This window comes from Myotis davidii, unplaced genomic scaffold (genome assembly GCF_000327345.1).
Source record: "Myotis davidii unplaced genomic scaffold, ASM32734v1 scaffold803, whole genome shotgun sequence".
Lineage (NCBI taxonomy): Eukaryota > Metazoa > Chordata > Mammalia > Chiroptera > Vespertilionidae > Myotis > Myotis davidii.
The window spans coordinates 3,824,185-3,846,745 of NW_006295567.1; the positions used below are offsets into that span (position 1 = coordinate 3,824,185).

Here is a 22,561-nt window from a genome sequence, read left to right on the forward strand (position 1 = left end):
CAGCTTTCCATATTCTAATGAGGGGCATCACTTAAGAGTGTTTGGATGGTAAACAATGATGGGAAGGGAGGCTTTGGTGGAAAAAAACTTAAACTATACATGTCTTACAAATATCTATTATATCAAAACAACTTATTGCAAAGTACATTTTATTTTCTTAAATGATAGCTTATAGGGAAAACTTCAATTATTTGCTTTAGCATTTGAAAAAAAAAAGTTGAGGGAAAAAAACAGGCCCAAATTAATCGACATGTTATTAAAGCAGAGTTTACCAGAATTCCTTTGAGGTAGGGATAAGTTAATTTAAGATTGCTATTATGGGTTTCTTGGAATGCATTTCAGAGTAGTTTAGTAAAGAGAGCTGACAGTCAATTCTGGAACAAACCTGGTCATTCAACTCAAGTCAGTTCTCATAAACAGGACCTACTTTCTGTTGAAACTGACAATACAGCCGAAGAATTGCAATGTTGGTTATATATCAAGATACTTTTGGAAAATTAAAACTTTTTAAAAGGCAGAAAACCTAGTGTTGCTTTCACCTAATACTGTCTTAGATTATTATCAATAGACAATTTTGGGGTAGATTTTCAAGATCTATGTTATACTTTTAAGCAATTTATAGTTGACTTTTAGGAATCAGTATGTAAATAAATTAGACCAAAACATAGGCAATCCTATTAAAATTAGGATATAGAATCTAAATTTGTGCTTTTGATGTTCTAAGGTTTTGAACTTATAGAGCTATGATATAATGCTTAACAAACATATATTTTTTACTATTATAAACAGCCTCTCGATACCCAAGAAATTAATCCAAGGGAATGCATATCTGGTCTGGAAGAGTTAATACTTTTATTCAGGAAATAATTTAAAAAATAATTTTGTCAAATGTTCTCCATTTTATCTAGAATAAGTGTTTGGATGATCAGTAACCAACTTTATGTCAAACCATAAACACACAAAGATAATCAGAATAATTACCAGTCATACCTTATTATGAGTCTGAGTCTGTCCAACCAGTATGAGGATGTTGGATGAGATGATAGACAGGCAGAAGTTAATTAGAATGATGGACCTTTCAGAGCGTATGTACCTAGCGACAGAAAGAAACAGTGTCCAGTTTTAAAATTCAACAGAAAGATAAAAAATTCTGTATTATGCAAATTGGTGGAATTCATCCAGAAAAAGAAACACTAAAATAGTGCCTTTACAAAGAAAAAAAACCATTAAAAACAGTTTAAAAGAATAAAGATTATTATTAGAGACCCAATTTTATACTGGCATGGCATGTCCTAGGATCCTTTAGAACTTGTTTTTCTTCTTCTTTTGAAATCAGTGAAGACAACATGACATTTCTGATAGGGTCCAAGTTGCACAACTGTTATCAATATAGTTTTTATTACTATAAATAAAATTTCTTGCATATATGTTAATTAGTATAATTACCTTTACAAATATGTGTGTACATTATATGTAAAGTGTTATCATATAAATCAACCAATAGAAACGCTGAGAATCAAAGGAAAAACCACAGATTCTAAAGTCTCCTTTGCTTACCAGACAGATTCCATTACTCTCATAAAACCATGAACACTTTCATCCACCATTTCATCCACTCAAATATTTTTATGTAGTCAGGCTGCTACTTCTTAAATTTTATTTTTCCTGAATAACTGTTCAAAAAGAAACCCACACTAATGTTTTAGCTCTAAAAACTAATCTAATTTACAAATAATAATTCACATTAGGCTGGAAAATTACTTGACATCTGCCATCTTTTACCTTTAAGAAGTGCTTGTAGACAGTCTGTCATATAATTTGTAAGTGCATCAAGATTGTAAGCCATGGAGAAAACTGCTTAGAATCAAATGTTCTCCCAGCTGTTTACCACAAACAGTAACAGCTACTTTGCTTTACTGTACCCCATCATAAATCACTGAAGGACAGTAACAAATAGACACACTTGTAGTTGCTGTGTGTTAATTTGTATTAGCACATGAAATCACTTTTCATAGTAGGCGTGGACTTCCCTGTGCAGTGTTAGATGGCGTGCTGGAGACCTGGAGGCACTTTTTGGATAAAACCTATTAAAGTTCCTTCTCTCTGTCTTGGAGGAACATTTAGAAAGAAGCCCCCACATTCCATCACACATTTCAGAGGCGAAACAAAAACAAAAACTGGAAACACACACACACACACACACACACACACACACACACACACAATTCTACTTGTATTTTAAGTTTCCTCACAAAACAAACCCAAATAGGGCTAACCCAGGTCAATTTTGTAATGGCCTTAAGAGTGGCTTAATCTTGTCCCTGCATCATCAGTATCTAAAAAATGGAATAAACCACATATTGGGATGCTGAAAACCTAATCAAATATTACGAATTTTTTTATTATTATTTTTTGGTTGGAGATGTAACATATAAAGTTTAAGAAATAAAGAAAATTGACCCTTTATATGATGTTAATGGCTTCCATGACAGCAGAAGCACACAGTTGAAATTATTAAAAGGGTTTCACTGACATTGTTTGCTCTATAAGTAGTAAAATCAAGGTAATAAAAGACCAAGACTGACCATCTTGAAGAGTCTCTAGATGTTTCCATTTTCATTTACACTGAGTCACATTATTGCCTTAAAAATTAGTACAAAATGTCTCAGCTTTTAATACTTTTTATAAACATGTTTGATATTTTAAGCAAAATTTATGAATGCATCATTTTAATATATAGATTTAAAGGACATATCTGTAGATGGGAAGAGCATAACATGGTGTATTAACTTTTTAAAAATATATTTTTTTATTGATTTCATAGAGGAAGGGAAGGGGAGAGAGAGATAGAAACATCAATGATGAGAGAGAATCATTGAACAGCTGCCTGGATTTTTCTGGATTAAAGAAAACTTTACTATGAATTAATTAATCCTGTACCTCTTTGACACATTTTACATATCATTTATCTTGGCAGTATTGTGTTAGTGTTAGCTATATGCATTGAGGGTGAAAAGAAGGTGGAATTGATGCCTGAACTCTAAGTGCTGATAAGTATAAACTTAGTTCTCAATACTTTGGTATCCTGGCCCTTCATTTTCCTGAAGTGGCATTCAGACAACTGTGGGAGAGAAAGCTGACTTCTTCCCAGCCTTTGTCCATTTTGGTCTTTTATTACCATAACAATGGCTACTTGACTGAGCCCTAAATCCTGCATTCTATTGTCTACAATGCCATACCTAGACCAAGCATGTCCTCAATTTTGTGGGATTGGCCATACTTTATCAGACTGTCATACTCTGTCAGTGTTTTATTACCAGATAACTCCTTCACAGGAAAACTAAACCTCTATTATGTATCTGTGCCAATGGACCAAGAGTGTGTGTGTATATATTTTATTTTTATATAAGGATATATTTTTTTAAAAAATATGTTTTCATTAATTTCAGAAAGGAAGGGAGAGGGAGAGAGAGATAGAAACATCAATGATGACAGAGAACCATTGATTGGCTGCCTCCTGGTATTGAACCAGCAACTTGGACATGTGCACTGACTGGGAATCAAACCATGACCTCCTGGTTCATAGGTCAATCACTGAGCCATGCCAGCTGGACTGAAATTTTTAATATACTTGACAATTTAATATCCTGAACAATCAATCTTGCCCACAGAGGAATAAAAAATATAATGGAGAACAGTGATTTTTTTTAAAGAATGTTAAATAAAATGACCTTTCCTTATTAAATTGTAAATAATTTTTCAACTAAATTGTTTTTTACCTTAAGTAAAAGATAAGTAAAATCCCAGACTGGCTAATTTTGCATTTTAATTTTGCATTTTTTTCAGAAAATAATATAGAATTATCTATTAATATAACTATTTTTAGAATATTTTAAACAATAAAAAAGCATATAAAATGTTTAACATTAAGAAATTTAAAATCCATTAGGAAGTTTGGCCTTTTGGTCATGTACTGGTTATGTACTGGTTTATTATGAGAGTGGATATAAACTTCAAAGGTCTAATTTTAATAGAAAAACAAATCTTTGAGAAATACTAAATTTTCATATCAAGCACATGTAATTTTAAAAATTATACAAATATTTTTTTTTGTATCACATACTCTTGTTTACATCTGTCAAAATCTGCCTTATTCAAACCATTCAACCAAACACCTTTTCAGAGCATTGAGGTATAATGTTTGTGCATTAATATTATAGAAGACTTTACTTATTGTTTGTGACATACTGAAAGCATGTGTTTAAACATAAGAATTTAGAAACCATATTTTTATAAAAGAGAAATTAATTTGACTATCAAATCTGCAAGCTCAACAGCAGTTGGAATAGAAACCACACAAAGACTGAAGTTGGGGTATAAGAATACCATGCTGGGGGATAAGCAACTTGTTGAAGGCTACCATCATTTGAATTGGAAAGAAAAGTGTATGTGTGTTTTGTTTATTTTCTTACCACGGGCAAATGGGTAAACATTTATTATTATTGTGCTCATTGATGATAGCTGAATGACAGCAATTATAACTATACAAAAATACTTTTTCCAGTAAATAAATAAAAGAAGACATAATAATGGTTATCATATTCACTGATTTAACTTGGAAAAACAGAGCATTTCATTTCAATTGGATTTATTGATTACATACCTCCATAATGCTGCATAGACAATTGCTAGGGTGACCAAGGCCAAGCAAGAAAGGCCACTGCCTACTATTAGGGTAACTGAAGGTGTACCAGAGGATTCCATGATCTGCAAATTAAACAAAAGAAACAAACAAACAAACAAAAAGAATTTTAAAATAACTTCAAACTCAGCAAAACTATCCTGACACTCAAAAATAGCCAAGAAGATAGTTGTTATAGTTACCAGATAATTACCCAGTAACCACTCTGTTCACATATTCTTAATCTCTAAAATGACTAATTCTAGCTCACCCACCCTAACATGAAGAAATAAATGCCTTAGAGTTTAAAATGCTTGATAATGACATATTACCTACTCATGGCTTTCTAAAATAAAGAACTAAAACTACAACTTGGTCAACATTCACATGTGAAGCTTTCTCCAGCTAAAATTTGAATCAGCATTCATTTTTCTTGGACTAATTATAGTTCAGTTATTTCACAATATGTTTTTTAGTAAAATGTACTTTGATCCTCCTTTTTACAACTCATTATGTGACCTGAATCTGGTATCTAAATATTGAAAGATTTTCAAACTTTCGGACTTCTCACAACTTCATTCTAAGTCAACTATTCTCTCGTTTAATTTCACTTCCTTGGTCTCTAAGGATATAAGAAAATCAAATTTCTAATGCAAGACTTTACAATATATTCTGCGCTTTTTTTCTCTGAACAAAATATGCAAGGATAATTTCATAGTGCCAGTATCAGTCCCTAAATACATGACCTTGAAAAATAAGCCTTATATCTTTAAAAAATATATCAAGAACACAAGCAGTAACAAAATGAGATGTTTCTTTCACAGATACTAGCATGATACTAACTAATGAAATATATTGCTTTTCATATTTTTAATATTGAAAGTTTGAAGAAATGCACTTTAAGATAAACTGTGTTCCAAATCTTAGACATGCACATTAAATTATAATAGAGTGTGGTTTTTTTTTATTGTTGTTATCAAAATAAGAAGAGTAATGTATATTTAGGCCACATTTAAACAAGAAAGTCACATTATCTTATTTTTCAGTATTTCAATTTTTAAAATAATTTTCAAAATACATTTGATGAGGATATTATTTTTCTTTTAGACAGTTTATACAGCTGTCAATTTCAGAGATAAGTTTTATAAACCTATATACTTTTAAGAAATGGTCTTATAGTTTTTGACATTCCATGCTTTCAGGAAAACTTCATTTGATTTTTAAAAAATAAATATCCAAGGACACCCCCAGAAAACCCATACTGAAAATATTCAATGCAGATATGCTATGTGTTGGCTGTAGTGTTGGGGGGTCTTCATTCTATTACCAACAGTGTCCTCACTATTTCCCCAGAACAGCTTCCCAGTTCTAAAATAAAGGTTAAGTTGGCAATTATTTTTATTTGAAAGTTTGCAGCATATTAGTAATATGATTGGAGTACATTCTCATAACTATACTGCAAAAATTTCAAGTTAGAAGACATAAAATGGACTAGAATTTAGTTATAGCACACCAACTACAATTCATTTCACCAAGCTACTGTAGCTGAGGAGACGAGCCCGATTTTGCCACCCTGCAACATTTTCTATTTCCCCATTAAAATGCAGTTCCCTGGAGAAACACTTGCCACAATGTCCCTGCCTTTGCATTAAAGCCGTGTTTTCCCTTTGTTACTTACTATTTCTCTAGGTTGCTGAGCCAAAATGGCGAAGGTAGAGAGACGATCACATAAGCATTTCGTATGGGATGCATCGGTAAGCACAGTTTTACATCCCTGGGTGGACCACGTTCCCAAAGACTCGTTCCTGCAAAGGGGGGGGAAGATCGGGATAAATACGCCTGACGGCCAAATCCGTAAAGAAGAAAATGCAGTTTAATTAAGAGAATCGTCTACTGTAATTCCCGTACAGGAAAAAAAAATCTACTTGTTGTTGAACAGGACGTAATTTAGATGCATCTCCAGTTATGCAAAGCGAGAGTGTTTGAAAAAAGCAAGCAGGCAGAGGTGCAGCGTGTGTTCAGAGAGCTGTCCAGCGCCGTGGGTGCTGAAACCGGGACTAGCTCTGTCCAGCCCTCTGCGAGGAACGGCAGCGGCAGCAGCACGAGGAGCCGCCAGAGCTTTGGCAGCCACTTCCTATGCTCATCGGATCGTTTCAAACACTCAGAGTGTAAGGAGGCTTTCCATAGCAGTTCGGATTCCCATCCTGTATTTTTGGATTGTGAATGCTTGCTTTTATAATGCGGATTTCTCTGAAAAGCCTGCCTAAAAGGTTCTATAGCTTGGGTCGGGTATAGGATCTTCTCCGCTGCTGGTTAGGGATTTTTCCTTCCTTTAGAATTAGCTGCTGTGAAAAATTCACCCTGGAAACGGGAAACAGCAGCAGCGGCATCAGCTGGTTCCGATTCTCATAGCCTATGCCTGGTATCCAGGGGAGGGGTGAGTTTCAGACATAAGCTTTCCACTCCATACTTCACTCAGCCCAAAGCATCTCTGAAGCTCTTAACATTTCTTCCCCTGTCCCGCCCTCTTTGCCCTGGGGTAGAAGCATTAAGCTAACCCCAAGTCAGCTAGAACATTTAGATGAATACCCACCCCCAAAGTCTGGTAGGATGGGGAAAGAGGGCCTTGTTTCAATTTTCTCTTTGATACAGCCATTCAAAATTCTAAAGCATATGGTTTATTTCCCACCCCAGCAGAATAAAAATGGTATGGACATATAGCTTAGTAGGGAGGGAAGTGAGGGGAGAACCCGTCCACCCCCAGCTAAACTACTCTATAGGAAGAGGCAGAAAATTTTTAAAAAGTTATTGAGCTTAACCAATCAACTTTATTATCATTACACGTGTAATATACTGATTGCACCAATTGTCAGCTCCCCTCCCCCAGGCTTGGAAACTCTCCAACTAGCAAACCTGTGTGTGTGTGTGTTTGAATTTCAAACCAAGTTAATATCTATATTAAAATTACTTTAAAACTCAAAGAGGATAACACATGGCTTGACGTTAATTTTGATGTGGTACTTTTGATTTCACCTACTTCATTGCTGAATACCTAGAGCTATTGGGTTAAATATGCACACAGTCTATTTCTGAGAGATTTCAATGCAAGAGGCTTCTCTGACAGTTGGATGTCCAAGTTGAGCTACAAAATATAATTCAGATAATCTGCGTTTGTTATCTAGAAGCAATATCTCTTTAATATTAATGATTTAATGCATTAATATTCATGACTCAAAACACTCTTAATTGCAACTTCTTTTATGAATACACAGTATTTGGGGAGAGTTATATAAAAATTATACCTAAGTTCATGCAAATACTTCTAAGCATTAGCCAATTAAAATTTTGGTAAGTCTCTTTTCTTTCTCATGATGTCATTCAAACATGCCAAATTAAAAAAAATCAGTTATAGCTTCAACCAAATGCAACAGTATTAAATTCCAATTCTACCTAACCATAGCAGCATACAATTTATTTCATTAGCTGTCTGCCTCTTCCCGTCTTGTGACAAACAGTTGAGGCCAAAGGAAAAACATTTATCTGAGCTGATTAGAGTAAAAGAAGAAAAATACCTTTAAGAGAATCTAGCACATTTTAAAACATAACTTCTGCATAATGCAGTATCTGTGTTTTCAAGATGGAGTCCGGTACTTACACTTTTAAAATTATTTAGTGGTTGTAACCACTAAACTAACTCAAAGTCTTAATAAGGGGAAAAAAAACACTTCACTGTAAATAAGACCTCTTATGAGGAAAAGCTATCAATTTATATTCAGGCAATGGATGTTTGTTTACTCAAAAATTGTTAGCATCAATAAACTTTGGCTGTCAGATATAAAGTCTATGTTCAATAAAATATTGCTAAACTCTAAAGATTATATAAATTACATATGACATCTTTAGGAAAGTAGGTCAATTTACTTTACTTTGTATGACAATTGCATTGCTGACCTGGCCCAGACCCAGGCAAAGTTGGGAAATAAGTGACACTGGTCTCCATGTTTCAGTCTTTCACCCCCTGCAGCATGATATTCTTCTAATGCAACTCACCTCTATACATGTGTACCTTCCTGAGGCTATGTAACTCCCGGCTATACCTTCCCTTAGAATTAGTAGCCCTTTCTTGACTATACCTGATTACATGAATGGATAATAATATAAATGATTGAGTACCATTGATGAGCTCTTTTCAAAAAATAAAACAAAAAATAATGCTTCAAATAAATGCATCTGATAGGAGACTACCAGGATTTGTAGCAGATGAGTAGGAGAGAAGATCTTAAAAGATGAAGAGGTAACTACCAATGTCTACATTTGGTCACTCCCAATAGCTGAGTAATAAGAAGTGTGATGCCATTCTGATTCTAAATACTGTTTCATAAAACCTCTTGATATTTTAAAACGGTATAAAACTCTTATATCGTTTTTAAACCACTGGCATACATGTCACTATTATTACAAAGCCTATAGTTCCCACCACCTGTATTTTCAAACATTTCATAGCTTATTCCTACTATATAAAATCTTTTGAAAGCATGGTACATATGTCTGATTGATTTCAGGGAGACCTTGTAAAGCAAACTGATAGGTTGTAGAACTAATGTGAAGCAAAACAGCTTTCCCAGTCTGCACACAACAAGGTTTTTAAACATGTGGACTATTCCAACAGTCACATTATTCTTTCAATGTCATAGTTTTGCATGCTGTGATTAACGGTATATCTGTAAATTATTCTTAGTTATTAAGTTTAGGTTGTCATAAAAAATATAATGAAATCTGTATGAACATTAAAGATAATAAAAATAACAGACTATGTCAAACACAAAATAAATGATACATACAAATTATACTAAAAATCACACATTTCTTCAGTGTCTTTTCTGGGCATTATTTTTTTTTCCAAATAGTTTTCAAAAATAACTAGACCTGCAGAAATTCCATACAACCAGCACATTCTTTGTTGGTTACACCTACATTCACCCATGTTAGCTGTCATTTGACTTCTCCTTCTACCTATTATTAGACTGGCTGGAAGAAGACAAGTCTGCCTGTCCCAAGTATTCAAAAGTACATACCCGCAAGCACAGAACGGTGCGAAAATACAAGACACAAAATCCATTACTTCTCAGCTTAATATTTATTTGTGGCCTTTTCCTAATTTCCTAAGGATCTACAGTTTCTTTGTGGATCTGAGTATATCATTGGGTTCTTGATTTTTATGGGAACTTTAAGCAATGTAGCATTTGGTTATATTCTCTAGTATTTAAGCTTAAAGGAAAAAAATATATATGTTAACTCCAATGAAAAGTTGTTTAGTAAAAAACAGTAAAATCTTATTCTGACACATTTCAAAAGTGTTTCAAAAACTCAAGATTATATATATATATATATGACTGCAACCAGGGCATGTGCCCTGACCGGGAACCGAACAGTGACATCCTAGTTCATAGTTTGATGCTCAAACACTGAGCCATGCAAGCCGGGCTCAAGCTTATCTTTTGAAATACAAACACAGCTAGATATTCAACTCTAATCAGTCTTTTATAAAACTGTCTATTCTGCTTCATAATAAATCAATGTGTAAAGTATTGATTATAAATAACTGATATGCTCTAGGGGGGTTATTATCTCTTAGGGTATTAATGATCCATTTAATCAAAATCAAAATATCTATAATAGCAACTTTAAAAATTTTATACACAATTCTTAGTACACTATCCTTACAACATATGCATACTGAAAGAAAGTAATTGTTTCCCATTCATAGCAGTGCTAATTTCTAAGAATTAGGTAAATCTATGCTATTTTAATGCATATGTTACACTCCCCCAAAATGACATATATATGCACTTGTTTCAAATTATTCTCAAAATATAAAAAAAATGGAGTACAGATAAGATGTTTTTAGTTTTGAGTAGAAACAGATTTTGAGGTTAATTTCAAATACTAAAAGGACACTGCAAATACTGAAAACAATGTTATCTCTACCAAATGCTACTATGTCTAAACACAGTGAGTCATAAAATTAGAAAGTTTTGCTAGGAGTAACCTTAGTGATCATCTAACCCACTGGTTTTCAATAGTTGCCATATATTAAAGTTACCTGGAGACCTTTAAAAATTAAACCCTGAGTGGGGCCTGGGCATTATGACTTTCTAATGCTCCCCAGGTGATTATAGTGTGCAGCCAGGGTTGAGAACCACTGATCTATCCCAACCATTTAGTTTTATAGATGAGGAAAGTGAAGTACCTTGGATTTAGAAAACTTGTTTTAAGTCACAGAGTGAGAAGCAAAGCTGGGTTTCTGATTTCCAAATTAGAGATTTTTTTAATGCTAAATTTTAATTGTCACCCGTTTTAAAACAAAATGCAATGAATATGCTGTATGAAGTTATAAGATCTGAATGTTATGCTATTCACACTTACAAACATTGTGGCACTATTGTCATAGTTTTAACAAAGTATGAATTAACAATAGATAAAGCTAGCTAAAGAGATAGAGTTCACCCCTAACTGATTTGGCTCAGTGGATAGAGCATCGGCCTGGGGACTGAAGGGTCCCAGGTTTGATTCCAGTCAAGGGTATGTACTTTGGTTGTGGGCACATCCCCAGTGGGGGGGTGTGCAAGAGGCAGCTGATCGATTTTTCTAACTCTCTATCCCTCTTCCTTCCTCTCTGTAAAAAATCAATAAAATATGTTTTAAAAAGAAAGATAGAATTCAGTTTGATATTTTATTTTTTAAGTGATAAACCCTATGACACGTTAAAAAAAACCACACATTGATTTTATTCCAGTGTTTCATGACATCAAACATCTTACCCCTCTTTCATGAGATCATTTACTGTTTGAGGTGATACAAAAGTTTAAAATCCAAATTATGAAAACAACAAAATAGATAAAAGTTAAAGTTCTTTTTTCCTTCTAAAAATGATATTCTCTGTAGTTTGATTCACTGGATGATTGGGAGATTCAAAGTTAATTTTATAAATTAGAAACACTTACCTTGCTACCACTAGGAAGAACCCTGCCTTATTGTCCATTATGCTGGGCCTGCAATTAATAGTGGCCCCTCCATCCTATTGACCCCAGATCTCCAATTTGTTATCTAGAAATGACTTAGATTCATGAATACTCTACATTTGGATCTTCCCCAAACTCCTATATGCCTAAAACTCACCCATCTCAAAACATTAGTTGATAAATTCACCTCATTTTCTTCATTTTTACAAAATGAGCACTCTCCATGCCACGCTAGATTATTACTGCTTTTGAGAACTGTTTCTTGTTTGACTTTGAATCTCTGACATACTGCTTTTCACTTAGTAGGAACTTGATAATAAATGCTTGTTTAATTAATTTAATAATTATTTATCTTTCAAGAATGACTTTAATATTGCTGGATCCAAATTGTCTCAGCCCTAATTCATTTGCTGTCCTTAAGCATAGAGTAAAAATGCAACCTGAAGAGTATTAATGTGTCTTTTTGTTGTTGTTAATCATCACCTGAGGATAATCTTTTCATTGATTTTTTTTTTTTCTGAGAGAGTGAAAAGAAAGGAAGGAGGAAGAGGGAGGCAGAGAGAGAGAGAAGCATCAACGTGAGAGACACAACATCAATTGGTTGCCTCCTACATGTGCCTGGATCTGTGGCTGGGGATCGAACCTGCAGTCCAGGTACATGCCATTGACTGGGAATCGAACCCTAGTCTTTTTAGTGTGTGTAGGGGTGGGGGTGGGGTAGCAATGCTCTAACTACTTAGAGCCACTGGCCAGGGGTCAATGGACCGTATTAGGCTCATTACTTGCTTTTGGTCTTCAAAAATAATTTGAAGATGAACTCTAAAGGACTCCACATCCTACAGTGATTGTGTTCAATCTGGAAGCAGGGCCTGAGTCTTCACTAACCAGTCAATAAATATTTAGTAAGTGCTTTTTAAATGCCAAAGTAGAAGACACATTTTTTGAAAATTAACATAATTTCTTTCTTAGAGAAGCACACAATCTGGTTGAGAAAACTTTACATAATCCAAAAATGTTTTCCGCCTAAAAATTACTCCAGGAAAATGCTGTCAGTTTTACCCTTATATTCTAAGTCACCATCATTTTTTATCTGGACAAATCTCATTGTTAGGCTCCTTGTTTCCATTCTTGCCATCTTACCCTGAAGTTCAGTTTCAACACAGCAGCCAGAGAGCTCCTGTTAATACACACGTCAAATCATGTCATTCTACTTAAAACTGTACCAATGGTTCTTCCAATCTCACTTGGAGCAAAAGACAAAGCCCTTATAATGGCGTACAAGAACCTATAGAACTTGGCCTTTCCTGCCTTTCTACCTTCATCTCTTAATACACTTGCCCTTGTCCATCACTTCCAACCACACTAAGCTCCTTGTTTTTTCACCTTGGCATTTTTGTGCTGGCAATTCCCTTGGCCCAGAATGCACTCCTCGAAGACATTCACATGGAATATACCCTCACATCATGGAAGTCTCTGCCCTTATGTAATCTTACCAGAGATATTACTGACTATTCAATATCAGAGAGTAAGTCCCCATCTGTAGTAGTTACAAACTCTCTATAACTTTTCACCAAGAGGTGGAGTTTATTTCATCTTCCTTTGAACTTTGGTAAGCCTAGTGATTTGATCTGGTCAGCAGAATGCAGTGGAAGTTATGGGCGACTTCTGAGACTAGGCCTCAAGAAGTTTTACAGTTTCCACTATCACATGAAATTCTGCTGTCATGCGACGTAGCTCAGACTAGCTTCATTGAGGATGAGAGACTGGCACTAATGACCAGCCTTGTAGATGAGGCCATATTAGATCATCCAGTCCTGGGTGAACTGCCAGATGACTACAACCACATAAATAACACCAGATGAGATCAACAGAAGAACTAACCAGTAGAACTCAACCAAGTAGCTGAACCATAGACTTGTGAGCAAATAAAATGGTTGTTCTTTCAAACCACTAAGCTTTGAGGATCTTAGTTATATAATAACTATTACACTTTTCAAGAATTTCCCACATGCCCTTTGCCTATACCCTGATTTGTTGTTATTCATAGCACTTATTACATCTGATAGATTGTATGTGTATTTTTAAATTAACTTTCTGCTTATCTTTGCTTACTACAATGTAAACTTCATGAGGATAGGGCTGTTATTTATGTTCACTTCAAAATTCCAAGATTGTAAAATAGTGCTTGACACATGGTAAGTGCTTAATAAATGTTTGTTAAATAAGTGTCTAGTATAGATTTTGACCTAATATAGTTAGACTTCCCTGCATCATTAATTTATTTATATAACAAATATTTACTCAACATCTACTATGATACAGGCACTATGCTAGGTTATTTTGTGGACATATTAAGTGTCCACTTTGCCGTTAGGAGCTTGAGAGCTTCAATGGAAATTATGTTACTGCCTCTTTGTCCTAAAAGACATGAAAATGAAGAATATATTACTCTTGAGGGTAATAAAAAATAATTTACAAGAAAGGTAGCACCTGTTTCATTACCAATGATATTTTTTATTTATTTAATTTTAAAATTGTGGTAAGAACACTTAAAATGAGAGCTATCTTCTTAACCATTTTTTCAAAAAATATATTTTATCGATTTTTCACAGAGAGGAAGGGAGAGGAATAGAAAGTTAGAAACATCAATGAGCTGCCTCCTGCACACCCCGCACTGGGAATGCACCTGCAACCAAGGTACATGCCCTTGACTGGAATCGAACCTGGGAACCTTCAGTCCGCAGGCCGACGCTCTATCTACTGAACCAGACTGGTTAGGCCCTCTTAACCATTTTTATATGTACAGTAAAGTATAGACTATAAGAGAGAACAATTTACACAGCATATCTCTAGACTCATTCACTTTGCATAGCTGAAATTTAATACCTGTTGAACAGAAACTCCCCATTTTCCTCTCCCTCTACCTCCTGATAACAACATTTCAAAAGTACAGGCAACAAAAGCAAAAAATAGATAAGTGGACTATATCACAATAAAAAGCCTCTGCACAGCAAAGGAACAATTATCAGAATGAAAAGGCAACCTATAAAGTGAGAGAAAATACTTGCAAACCACATATCTGACAAAAAGTTAATATCAAACTATATAAGAAACTCCCATAATTCAATAGCAAATAAACAAAACAAATTTAAAAACAAATTAAAAAGTAAGAAAGCAAAGTATTTTTTTTTGCTGTTTTTTTAATTGGAAACAGAATAGGAAGGAATATGGGAAGGAATAACATTAAGGAAGCCAATTTACTGAGTTATAAATATGTATAAATATCTTCACCATGATTCATTAACAATTAAAGGTTAAAATATGCAAGCAGCCATCATTAATTAGTCAATAGGCAAATAATAATAATCACACTAATGAAAATAACAGCTAACATTTATTGAGTGTCTACTCGACATTAGGTACTGTGGTTGATACTTTAAATACATTTTTTTTAAAAATCCTAAAATAAAATATAAAGGTGGATATTATAGTTATTTTCCCAGATAGGAAAATTAAAGCTAATACCTGCCTTTATGCAAAATCATGAGGAAATTGGAGACAAAAGAGCCTGGGGCTGGAACTTGCCTGGATATCTCAATCTGTGCAACATCCATACAAGCCCCGGACTGCCTAGCTTTGGCTTTATTGTTGTATGCTTAAAAGAAATAAATGGAAGCAAGAGACTGTAATTTTCCTAAGGTCATCCAGCTGATAGAAGGCTGTGCCAGGAGTTGAGCCCAAGTCTGCATGACTTCAATGCGGATTCCCCTTCCTCTGTTCTCTCAGTGAGGGTGACAGTATATGGGGAATTAAAATCTCACAGAAAACAAGTGGGGAGGACCTCATAAAGAAGTGATGAGACAAATAAAAAATAATAATGATGAGAATAATAAGCATAAAAATGTAGCTTGAGAATGGACTTTGTGGGCATGGAGGAGGACATTGAGAAACTTTTGAGAGAACAGTTTCAGAAAAGGGCTCAGATGGAGACTAGACTTCTAGAAGTTAAAAAGGGGACCTTGTCATATCAAAGAATTTAACAACAAAAGGAATAAGATTGCATGCAAGTCAGATAGCACAGAAAAATAAAATTTTTGTCAGTTGTGTTTTTGCGTTGAGATAGGGATGAAGCTCCCAATGCCTTCCAATGAAGACCTAAACAGTCCACAAAGAGAGAGATGATACAGGGTGAGACAGAAGTTCCACAATTTGATTCAGAAATTGATAGGATAATATTAGAAAGATGAAGAGACAAAAAACCTTGTACTGAAACTCCAAGGGCAAAAGCATTATTCATTTCAATAAAATAGAAGAAAATTCAAGAATAAAGTTTCATTTATATCATGTTAGGCCTTTTTCCTCATAATTTTTCCAAAAATTTGTATGGTATTTCTAACAAAAATTGCAAAATACCAAAATACACTTTGGTGATATATATAACTAGATTATGTAAAGATTTCGATAGTCATTCTTGAGTGTAGGTAAAGGCAAGTCTTCTTAAAGTTTTTTTTCCCCTCTCATTTCTTTTTAAAAGACTTTAAAATACCATTAACATTGAGTGCTAATCTCAAAATCACAAATAATTCATTCTACTTGGAGATATTTCCCTTTTTAAAAAGCTGTTTATCTGGGCTGGTAACCAATCTTTAGTTTGATATAATATGCAGCAGCTAAGATGCACAACCCTAGGAAAAAAAGGGATTACTGATATAAAATTGAATAAATTTAAACATACAGGATGGGGCAAAAGTAGGTTTACAGTGCTTTGTGTGGAAAATAACAATAATTAATAAATAATAATAATACAAGAATAAACTCTCTGTTTCATGTAATCACAACTGTAAACCTAATTTTGTATGTGACTTTCCACACTAGTTCTCAGATAATCTGGACTCAAAGCCAGTCCTATGACATGGCCAGACCATTATAAAATGTATAAAACAATATGCATCCAAGATTTCACCAGTTTAAAATGAACTCACTCATATCCTGGTCCTAAAGCTTATGTTTCATAATCCTTTGGGGAGGATCACAAATGTGTAAAATACTCATAGAAAAAAAGTCTGAAAATATATGTGACAAAATAATTAGTAGTACTTGTCTCAGGGTACTGGCTGACGGGCATTATATTTTGCTCCTTTACAGTTTTTGTACCTTTGTGTTTGTCCCATATGACTACATTACCTCTATAATCAGAAAAAAATTTGAGATTCAGAAAAAAAAGAAATAATATCAAGCTAATATATGATTATCAGTAAGTTAATTCTTTTATAATCTTTTTGTTGGAAATGAATATTTCTTCTTAAGTGCTTTTATAACTTTAAGCAAAATAGTCTCCTTACCAGAAAACTAAAGGAGATAACATTTAAGAAATCTGTCTATAGCTTTTACAATGTATATGTATTGAGGGTGAGGGCAGGATTGGGGGGATGAGGGAACTTTGGGGGATAAGGACACATTTGTAATATCTTATTCAATAAAGGGAAAAATAAATAAAGCAAAAAAATAAAAAATAAAATGTATATGTATTTATACCTGATTTAGGAATATAAGACAGTTCTAATTTCAAACGGATTCTCCAAGTCTTTTTCATTCGTGGATACCAAAAGTCATTTTGTAGCATATGAATATTTTCTCCTACACTACAGTAGCATTATGGTGTATTGAATTGGATGAACAATCCTTAGATTCATAGACTGGCATCCATTTTTATTATTTTCCATTATTAAGTAAGGAGATAATCTCACATAATCTTTTGCTAAAGTTATATAAATAATCAACCCAGCTTTGTAGTGATAAAGCATACTTTTCAAATTGATATTTAACCACTTACTTACAATGGTCATCTTTAAGCTTTAACCATTATTTTGTAGAAGATCCAGTAAAAATACTATAAGAAAGCATATAGTCATAGACATGAAATTTGAAGATTAACTGTTTCTCCTAAAAATTTAAAAACATATCTTAGAAAAGATTATGACAATTGTAATTTGTTCCATTGTTTCCAACACCTCTAAGTCAAATCACTACAGTGCTAAACATTATCTACCAAAAAGATGTTGTAAAATTATCAAAAGATACACCTATGGTTTACAACAGTTTTCTATAGCCTAAAACCCTGGCAACAAAAACTTTCAACAGCAGAATCACTGACTCAGCATCTCAGGGAGCTATTTGTATTATTCAACCTCATTTTCCCCCATTTCATTCTCAATTATAATTATGATGTGGCTTGGCTGTAAACTGAGCCAGTCAAACTTTTGGCACTGGGTCATAGGTGAGCTATTTTTGAAGTTAAAAATGTGAGCACATGACTGTAGTCTTAACCCAAATTGGAAAACAGTTCTCCAAAATTTACTTCTGAAATGTGAAACCAAGACATCCGTGAGAGGTTGAAGATTTAATTCAGCCAAAATTCTGATGCTTTATTTCTGGGATAAAGGTATAATTATCCCAGAAATAATTTTGATATCTGAGTTAGTTTCAAGAAATAGAAATTTTAAATCTCGAGTTAATCATATTTCAAAAGATGATTCAGCATTCTTACATAGAAAATGCAAAAGTGAGAGGTCATTGGACACTTATATAGCTTAAATAAATATCTGGATGATATGCTTAGAACTCTGAAAATGGGATCCTGCGTATTGGGGAATATATCTCTGCTCACTTCCTCAGTGTATTATGTGTCATTTGGGAAACTGGACATTAGGAGAAAAATAAACATTATTGGAGTGTTAGAACAAAATACTACTATCTATAAACATATAGAAATGAGAAAAAGTGGTCTATATGGGAAAAACTGGATTCAATTAAAGTATAAACTAAGAAAACCTGTTCACATCAACCAAATGGTTCATAGTCATATATTTATTCAACTAACACTATTTTGTAGCAGCCCCAATATAATTCACTTGCAATTATTGAATTCTTTAAAAACTAATCAATATGCCAGCATTGCAGTGTTTAAAGAGAAAAGGTTCACTCAATAAAAGCCATGCTGCAAACGTTTTGTAGCTACTTGATAGAGATACATACATGCACCAAATCAAACATTATAATTGCTTCAGTAAATACTAAACAAATCCCTTTCATCTCTTTGCTGTGGTCTAATTAAAATTACACTTTAATTTTGCTTGTGACTAGTTTCAAAAGGGCTTGCCAAAATTCCTCCCATGACATCACCTATAGATTCTATGAGAAAACAAATATCTTTATCCTGCATATAGTTGTTGGTGTTGTTGTTTAAGTCACAGACATGGACTCCTGGCTCCTGGTTTCAGCTGCATCTCCACCCCACCGCTGCTATCGGGAGGAAACCTCAGCATAACTATGACTAAGTATCCTCACTGATAAAATTAGTTGCATGTTCTATCTATCTGATAGGGATTATTGTGCTGCTAAAACTCAAGAAAACGGATATCCTCACCAATTATTTATGTAGTAATTATGTGGGCCAGGCATTATTAATGGGAATGAAAATAATTTTTCTAAAAGTTTTATATACATGCAACATATTATGATGATCACACATACCATTTTATGGATAAGAAAACTCTATCAGAGGAGTTAAGTGACATGAATAAGACTATCCATTAAAGGTTATTTCTCTTATGGTGGCACCATAACATTTCCAGATTTAAAAGGAAATACCAGAGTTTAGGTTCGGAAGACTCAAATTTCAAACAAATAAATTAAGATCCTACTTGAAGAAGAAAAAAATGATACGTATTGATTTTCATCACTAATTATAGTGGTTGTTGTTACCATAAAGATTTTGAAAACTGGAAACAGAACCCAGGATTAACAAATTTCTTGGGGTTGCATAGCCACACAGCCAACAGCTAGATCACTTACTGTTTTTAAGTCATGGGTGGGTAGAGAAATATCAAGAGTAAAAGTATATACTACCAAGAGGAGAATCCATGTCATATCCTGACATGAAATGCAAAGGATGTAATCTTTCTAAATCCTGAACACTGTTGTTACCAAGAAATTACCAATAAAAACCTTCCATTCAAAGTACATTCTTTGGAAATTATGAGTATTTAAAATTAAATAAAGTATGGTCAACAGTAACAATATAAAAACGCAGTGATTTCTACAAACTTTTAGCTTCGAGGGAAGTAGAAGATAATCTGTGTGGGATAAATTTACCCACATGCCACCAAACAAACAGAGGTCAGGTAAGTGAGGGTCAAGTAGCTGCTACTTCTGACCCGTGTCCAGAGAGAAAGCACTTTTCTAAGACTCCCTTGTACCACCCACCTTGCAAGTCATTTTGCGAAACTACACTCTTGACTTACATGGCAACTTGACCAGAAGTAACAATGGAAGCCTGTGCTTAATTCCTCAACAACAGCAAATGCAGAAAGGATTAAAAAAAGAGGCAGGAGTATCTTTGAATGAATTACATAACATGGTTTTTCTAAGTCCAGTGCTTAATGCTTAAATAGGTAAAAATGAAGGCTTTTTAGGCTCTGATTTAGACACCCTAAAATACCAACTATCATAAAATGGAAAATATAAAATTTTGCTTTAACGCATACATTGTACATTTATATAAAATGTTTTAGTGTCATTTGGGTGCTTGGTACGGTATTAGGCATAGGGATTTCAGAGATTAAAAGATAACAGTAGTCCCTTTCCTCAAGTATAGTGTGGAGACACACATGCAGCTTGTTCATCCTCAGCCCCAATTAAGAAAATTCCAACACCTACATAATACAATTAGGATCTGTAGGGGTGTGCCTAGTGCTCTGGTGACAAAGGGGAGGTGCGTGAGTCCAATTTTCAAAAGCTTGGCATTTAAAGAAATATGTGCATGCATTCTAACTCCCTATCATGCTGCTGCTCGCCTGGAACAATGGCTTCTTAAAACATTAATAAGGCAAGTGGTGCAAATTCACAGTTGAAGGACAGCTCTGAACCCTCCATGGCGTAATTAACATGTTAATGAGCAGCCAAGGCCTTTCCTGGTTTGGATCTCAACCCCACGTCTCCTGAGTGGATCTCAGTCTGTTGCCCTCAGAGAATGAGGTGATTCTGTCTGAGTTAGATTTTTAACCAAAGTAGAACCCGTAGGCCACTGTTTTAGCTTCATGCTGCTCTCTCCTTTGTTAGCAGAGCTCACTTATACTCGAATGTGCCATGTCAGAGTCCGACACATAGTTTTCAGCTCTCACTTCCTTTTTGGCATGTACAAAAACTGTATCCACAACGTTCACATTCCAACGGCGGCTAATTTTCAGTATAATTTTCAGTAACTGACCCGCTAATTGCAAGTTCCCCTCATTTGCAAGGTGCAGGGGGCTAACTGCTATTAGGGGACATGATAATTTGCAGAGGAAGCACTGGATAATGCTTGTAATTTAATTATTTGCAAATCAAACTTTCCCTGATACACTAACGGCACTACACTTCTTCGCTGAAGACAAGATTGAAGGTCATTAAAAAGCTATTTGTTTTGAGGCTGCAGAAAGTAAAAGTATGTACAAAATGCTCTAATGGATGGGAAAACACTTTGATTCCCAGATAAAAATCTTTCAAAAACATTAAAAACCAATCTCCTTATTTTCATTACAAGGCAAAAAAGAAAAAAAAAAACACACACTGTCATGAGAAAGATTCCTGTGGGAAAGTTTCAAGCATCTTAAAAATGAGGCTTATAACAGAAAAACCTTCTCTGTCATAATTAATATAGCATCACTAATATAAAACCTGGGCTGCTTCTCCCATCTTCATATCTCATTTCTGACTGCTGCGGAACCATTACTATAATGTACATTACACACAGAGTACAGCATATGCTATACTATTATTCTTATTAGGTAGAGGCTGCAGAATCCCAGGGAATTTTGACATTTATTTCTTGGTGACAAGAAAGCATAGCTCAAGTTACCTCTACAGATGTGAACATTAATAATCCACACAGATACTGAAGTAGTCCAACCACTACTGTAAATTTTGCTTACTGATTCGGTCACAAAACCAAGGACACCACGCACATTTACCCATGAGTTACATAATCTCTTAGCAAAGTCGCATTGTGTTCATTGTGTCCTGCAGTTTTCCTATTTTGTTTTTTTCCTTCTTAATTATAGTCAGAGATATTTTAGAAAAGTGTAAAAATGTCTGCCATATTTAGTTAATTGATTTTATAATGACTACTTGTCACATTGTATTTGCCACTTAAGTACATTTCACTTGGAGAAGAGGACTCCAAGTTCTCCAAAGAGAATCAGGCATCAACATAATGTTCCACAATATAAACAACCGATTTTTGTAGCCAACTACCCTAGGATATACAGAAACCCCCAGGAAATCAGAAATTTTCCTATTGAGAATACAGTTGGGAAGACTGGTATGAAGATTGTTTAATCTCGGAGCGGCACATTAAATTTTTTTAAATTTATTTAAAAAAATATAACTACAATTTCCAACTTCGTAGTTTTATGACAAAGATACAAACGGCATGTTCAAACTTCTCTAATTCAGGCCATTAATTGTATCTTCCATGTCCTAGGGTTTAACTCTGGCCATTCTCAGGTACAGACACAGGTTCAAATCTAGTGTAACAACCACATCCTTAAGCAGTAGTTTTATCTTACTAAGATGGCATCTGGACCTTTATCACGTGAGACAAACACTAATAGAAATCCATGGCACTTCCCAGTGAGAGTCATAGTATTCCTGAAACTAAGTGTAACTTTGGGGAAAAAATTCAAGAGCTCAGTAGAGGTACAGAAAATCCATTGTGGGTGACCCCACATATTCTCACTGGCTCCAACTTTGTTTATGAATACCACTTTCCTCCTCTCCTGAGCTATCTTCATCTAATGAGGCTCCTTTCGCTACCAGG

At 34.4% G+C, this 22,561-nt stretch overlaps 1 protein-coding gene across 1 annotated transcript in view; it reads right to left on the bottom strand.

The window, feature by feature from the left end:
- ADGRB3 (adhesion G protein-coupled receptor B3) overlaps nucleotides 1-22,561 on the bottom strand; it is a 669,006-nt gene that overhangs the window by 139,881 nt on the left and 506,564 nt on the right. Inside the window, exons 17-19 of the mRNA XM_006770359.2 lie at nucleotides 6,360-6,486; nucleotides 4,664-4,767; nucleotides 991-1,093 (exon numbers count right to left, since the gene is read on the bottom strand). Coding sequence (XP_006770422.1) covers nucleotides 991-1,093; nucleotides 4,664-4,767; nucleotides 6,360-6,486 — 334 coding nt within the window. The remainder of the gene's footprint in view (nucleotides 1-990; nucleotides 1,094-4,663; nucleotides 4,768-6,359; nucleotides 6,487-22,561) is intronic.